The sequence below is a fragment of the Aphanomyces astaci genome (assembly GCF_000520075.1).
Source record: "Aphanomyces astaci strain APO3 unplaced genomic scaffold supercont1.150, whole genome shotgun sequence".
Taxonomy (NCBI): Eukaryota; Oomycota; class Saprolegniomycetes; order Saprolegniales; family Verrucalvaceae; genus Aphanomyces; species Aphanomyces astaci.
In genome coordinates, this window is record NW_009798413.1 from 45,813 (window position 1) to 52,239 (window position 6,427).

The 6,427-nt window shown below is 56.9% G+C and overlaps 1 protein-coding gene across 1 annotated transcript; it reads left to right on the plus strand.

Annotated features, from left to right (window-relative positions):
- Positions 1-33: 33 nt before the first annotated feature.
- On the plus strand, positions 34-513 carry H257_18264 (hypothetical protein; the record flags this gene model as incomplete). The annotated part of the gene is made up of 1 exon (XM_009847291.1): positions 34-513. One exon carries the CDS (start codon positions 34-36, stop codon positions 511-513), a length of 480 nt encoding a protein of 159 aa, XP_009845593.1.
- Positions 514-6,427: the final 5,914 nt, after the last annotated feature.

Below are 6,427 nucleotides of genomic sequence, written 5' to 3' on the forward strand. Positions count from 1 at the left end.
AATTCGGAATACAAGATCAAGTCGGGCACGTCCATGGCGACTCCTCACGTCGTTGGTGCCATTGCCCTCTACTTGTCTGCCAACAAGGGCGCCAAGTACGATCAAGTGTACAAAGCGTTCACAACCACTGCAGACACTGCCACGTTGACTCCAGACAACCAGAACTGTGGGGGGGTGTCGGATTCCAAGTACCCCAACAACAACTACGGGTTTGGACGCATCAACGTCGCTAGTGCAATTGGTGGTGCAGTTGCCCCCCCTTCCAACACCACCTCTGCCCCATCACCGTCAAAGCCCCGCAACACCACCTCTGCCCCATCGCCGTCAAAGCCCCGCAACACCACCTCTGCCCCATCGCCGTCGAAGCCTCGCAACACCACCTCTGCCCCATCGCCGTCGATGCCCCGCACGTCAGGTCCATCGACCTCGGACCCCGCCACCCCGTGCGTCGAGGAAGCCCAGCACATCAAATCCTTCGAACTCCGCAACCAGTACCCGCCATCCGTTCCCTAGTTTTCATATGACGCCTTCCCCATCGTCGACCTGCAATGGCTGCGGTGGTTGATATTCTCCTCTCTTCATATTATGATTTCCTCCGGGGTTCGTTCACGGACTTCCAAGGGACCTCGTGTAGCAAACAGTAAACCTATCTGAGACGTCAATTGCTACTATCACCGATCTAAGTAGAGTCAACCTATAATGGACGGTTCCGTTTAATTAAAAGTGCGTACAACATGCAACCAATCCCACCTTCAACACTGATGCAGTAGACTCCGGCTTCGTATGTCATCCCCGCATGTACTCCATCAGTCCCCTACCCAACTCAGGCATTATGGGTCGCTTCGCCTAATCCCAGTGGGTGATGTTGTTATCATCGGCGAACCTTTTGCTCACACAATGAGCTCACATATTCAAGGGCTATGTAAAGCAAGTACGGTGCAGGGGCTGTGGGTCAGGCTTTGGATACAGGAGCGAATAATCCCAGCCCGAAAGCCTATGTTCACATGCAAGAAATGTTATCCGAATTCACAATAACAGACTGTCTAACAATTCATACTATCTATTTTTGTTTCCTTATAGGGGTCACGACACCCTCTGCTGTCCGTCACATGTTTCTGACGGGAGTCGCCAGGCCAGTCCACGACGTAAACTTCCTTGGACGTCGGGTGGACAAATCCTGCCAGCGGGGTCTTGGCTGGCAGGCCAGTAAACGCTGTCACAGGCGCAATTACCCCCAGCCGGTCCGCCGGCTGATGGTCGAGGGCGCCTTGAACGAGGGGTAACACGTGCGGCCATTCGTCCGTGTTTAGCTTCATTTCGCTGAGCAGCACCTTCACGGCGCGCAACACTAGTCGATTGACTATTTCCACAGTCCCGTTCGCCCAAAGACTATAGGCTGTCGTGATATGATGGTGGGAACCCACCAACTTCCGCACCTTCTCTATCACTTCGTTCTTGAAGTGAGAACCGCCATCTGACACCCATGTGTTAACGCAGCCGAACGTGGTAAACCACGGCATCAGGCAAGTGAGCGGTCGCGGCGGCGTCAGCGGACTCTGCCGCGAACATCTGCACAAAACCACTCATGTCGTCCTTCACGACAAGCACTTGTTTTTGACCAGACTTGGCCATGGGCATCGACAACCAGTCGAAATGGATGAGCTCGTTCGGCTTCTCTGCGTGAAGCGCCGAACCCAATGGACGGGGAACCATTTCTGCGTCAATGCACAGGCAGTGCAAACAGGCACGCACGAACGCTTCGACGTCCGTGGAAAGCGTCTTCCACACAAACTTGTCGGACACCGACCGACAAGTTTGTGTGTGTGTCGTCGCTGCGATGCGACGGTGACCGCTGGCTCCTAGGTGAGCGATCACACAAATCCGCTGTTGTAGGTCGACAGCGCGGTCTGGGATCCAGATTCGTCCGTCTCGGTCCACGTAAAAATGGGAGTCGTCGTCCCAATCCACGCCGTTTGTCGCTGATCGTAGCGGATGTCGGCCAATCAAAATCGACTTGTTGCAGGGGCGACACTACATGGATCAACTTGCGAACATTCGCAACTGGTTGATCCGCTGGAGCCGAACCCCATCGGCTCAGGAGGTCGCCCCATACATTCGCGTCACCCGAGACGCACTCAATGGTGTACGGGAAGGTCGACATCACCAGCGACCATCGCTGCAGCTTGTCGGCCTGATACTTGGCCATCTTGGCGTTCGAGTCACTTGGGTTGAAGATGTACTGTACTGTACACCAGGTTGCGGTGATCCGTAAACAGACGGAAACCACCCGGGCGTACGACCAGGTAGTCAAGTCTCTTGCACGACTCGACTACGGCATAGGCCTCCTTCTCCACGATGGGCCAACGCGCACTCGCGCCAGAAAACGACCCACTGATGAACGCAAGCGGCTGGTGCCGCTGGTCTTCGAGAGGCAAATCCAGGTCCGTTGGGGGTACTTGTGTGGCGACCGCGCCCCAAAACAGGTCACTGGCGTCCGTGAAGACGCAGACCGTGATGTCTTCTCGCGGGTGCGACAGGGGCACTACATGCGCCAACGCGTGTTTCACCTCGTTGAAACACTTGAGATGATCGGACGACCATCCCACGGCAGGGAGTGCAACACGCACTAACGCCGTTTTCTTGCAGCTTCCGGCTGCTTTGGTCGCCACGTCGAGCAGACGTCGCAACGGATCCACCAGCTGTTTGTAGCCGGGGATGCTCGCACGCATCCAGTTGGTGGCACACACAAACTGCTGGAGGTCCGCCGTGGTCGTCGGCGGAGACAAATCCACAAGTCCTTGAATTCGGCTTGGGGAATGGGTGATTCCATCGGCCGAAATCACCTTGCCACACCATTCTGCCTCGCGCAGAAAGAAATGACACTTCTTCGGGCTCAACTTGAGTCCGAACTGGGCACAGCTGGACAGGACTTGGTCCAACAAGTCGAGCAGCTCGTCCGTCGTCTTGGCGGACCCCAGCAAGTCATCGAGCCAGGCCAACAGGCCTCGAAACTGCAGCTCACCAAAAATTTGGTGAACAACCGACTGGCAGTACGCGACAGCGTCCGTCTGTCCCATGGACGAGACGTCCCATTCTTCCTTCTTCGTCCTTGCTCCGATAAGGAGGTCTTCAACGCTAAAGCCCAGTAACTCCATGACTGGGCGACTCACGATGAGTTCGGTTTCAGTCGACGCGTCGTAGACCCAGGCCTTCAGATCGCGCAACAAAAGCGGTCCACATGTCGTATCCAGCGTCACGCAGTTGAACTTGACGCTGCGCGTCATCACCACTGGTTTGGCGTCGCTGCCATACGGGTACGCCAAGTGCGGCACGCTATGGGAAACGGTCCCCACTTTGACACCGGCCGCGTCCAACGTATCCATCATGCCGCGCGTGACAACGGTCACGTGCGAACCAGAGTCCAAGAGCTCATCGTCCACGCGGACGATATTTTCCAATAGCACGCCGCGCTCTGTCTTCTGGCGCTGCGGCTGGTTGACCAGCACCTTGATGCCGTCCTTCCAGCGCTTGACTTGCGCTGCCAACAACGTTTCGGCTTCGCCAGGCGCGGTCTTCGGGCACCGCGCCACACGGTGACTCATGTCACCGCACTTCAAGCAGCCCTTCCTGGCAGGGGGCTCGACATTTTTGCGCACGATCGTTTCGGCCTTTCCGCCGACTCTGCCATTGTTCTTAGCGGCGTCTTCCTGGCCGCTGTCACGTCTGGGCATTACGAGGCTTCCCCCTCGTGGAGCTTCTACCGGCTTCGCTGCCGGGGAAGGTTTGGACTCGTCGTCGAGTCCCACGTACAACTGGTGGCCAGCTGCAAATGTTCGCAGCCAGTTGATGTAACGAAAGACGTCGCTCTTCAACACCTTGTTCCGCTGCAACTGCAGGTGCTTTTGAACCTCTGTGATTCCCAAATATACCTGGTAACCCACAAGTGGTCGTGGCGCCCCGAGAAACAACTTTCACATCCCATCGACACGACCATGGCCCCCCCTCCGCCTGACCCAGGACGGCCACCACCCCCAGCTACGTCCGTGCCAACGACAACCCCCATGGTTACAGTCTTCGTCACCCGAAACGGGATACCCACGCCCACCCTCGTGCCAGCTACCGGAACAATCCGCGCTCAGCTCCCTTCATCCTCCTCCGACCCGGATTCGGACCCCGACACGACCCAGCCCCCTGCCGCCACACCGCTAACCACACGCCAGCTACGTTCCAAGTTAGCTGTAGACAAATTCCTGGCCCGACTGGATCGCATCCGGGCAACTCGCGCCGACACGCGGCCACTCACACACTAACCCCGCCCATCCAGGCTGAGCAACACTCACGCCCACCAAACGTCAACTCCAGCCCAATACCTCTCGGAGGATGATAAACCCATCCGTCCCCGACCCGCTCGCAAGCCATCCCCGCCCACAAGCCATCCCCGCCCACTACCCCACCTCAGGCCATGCATTCTAAGCCCGCCCAAGGCCCTGTCCCATACAATACCAGGTCAACCACACCTACCTCCACCAAGACCATCCGCAGCTCCTCCACGCAAAGCTCGCTCCCCGCGGCATGGCGACGAACACAGAACCCCGATAACACAACAGGAACCACGGACCAAGCGCGCCAAACTATCCATCCCCTACCACCACAGCCACTCCTTACCATTGCAACCAAAACTGCACTCGCCACCCATGCACCCCGTCATCATCCCACTACTCCAGCAAATCCCCCTCCTACCCAGGCCACCACTCTACCAACCAGCTGTCCCACACCACCCCCTACCACTGCCTCTCCACCTCCTCCGACTACTGCCAGGTTGCTACCAACCAACCGTACTACAGTCCCCACAACACCCACACGCACCAACCACCCTATGGCCCACGAGCTTTCGAGCCACCCCATCCTTTCCGTGTCTCACCATGGCTACGTGTCACCCCGGGGCACACAATCGCACAAACGTCCCACTCCCAGCAGACCCAGCACCTCACCCATCACCAAGACTATCTCGCACCGTTCAGCCAGAAATTCCGCAGGCCCAGTCCTTGAGCCTTCTCCACCATGAGCACACTACACAACCAGGCACATCTAACATGCACCCACGCTCTGACCCACCCCCGTCTAGGCCACCACCATCCCCGGACACCCGGACACTACCACACCCACAACCCACCGGACAAAGGCACCCTCGGTACAAGATTCGGACCAGCAACCCACCCGACTGGGACAGGCCCCAGACCAGCGAATGGAAACAATGGGACAGGCCGCGTACCGGGCCACCTCATCCACCAGCTCAGTTACCCACCCATCTACCAAACGCCCACACTCCGAAGTCGATCCAGACCTGAACCTAGCCCACCCCTCTTTCAAGCTACCACCATACAAACGCCACCACGCTATGCTTTACCCGCCTACCCCGTCCTACCAGCCAGGTCCACTCGACCCTACACAGCCCTCGCAGGACTCCACCCTCACCCTCACACGAGGAAGACCTTGACGAATATGATGCAAACGCAGCCCTCCAATTCCCAGGTCTACGCAACCTCTGCGATGAAGGACAACCGATCCTATACCGAACAATGACCATGTACTGGGAACGCGAGGCACACCTCTTCGAAGGATTTACTCCCGCGGAGATTGCGGTTATCGAGCAACACTTTTCCGACACCATGGTTAGGATCCAGTTCTCTATCAATCCGTCGCTCCAGCAGCCTGACAACCCACTCAGCATCGTCAACTTCCGGAAAGAAATCGAGGCAATCTGCGAGGAACGTTTCGGGCTCACCTTCCACGGCGGGCTCAGTGAACACGGGCAGCAGCTCCTGGGGACCCCTATTCAACGCACCGCTCTGGCCTGGCCAGCCCCACGACGTGGATACCTCTTCCTCCGGGACATCTCCGTCGTCATGCTTTACCAGTATGCTGGAGTCCTCAGCAACGGGCTATCCTACCACCAGCTGGAATACCTCAACCGGTCTAAACTAGCCACCGATGCCATCGTACAGAGCTACTCACGTACCACTCTGGTCCGAAATGTTTGTTGTACTCGACTTGTTATTGGCGGCATTATTCTAGTATTTGTTCAATTCTCGATCTGATTGGCTTAACGGAAAGCGCAATGAAAGAGCTTTGATTCGCTGTATTTTGAATACCCAAATTCGGCGGGACGCCAAAAGAGCACATCTCCAAAGTTGAGCAAACACAACAATCTCAATAGCACACACCCGCTGAGAGTTCATTTCTCAAGTAATCGCCTCGAAGCAACCTCTATTAGTTTCCTCTGGTCCACACTATGCCTCAAGGACCATCACGCTCTCGGCCGACATCTGTGGCCGATGTCTCGACCCGCCGCAATCTCAGCAACGATGAACGAGTTGCTGCCTACCAGCTTCTGCTGGAACGATCCATCGGAGGTGTGCTTCCTAAT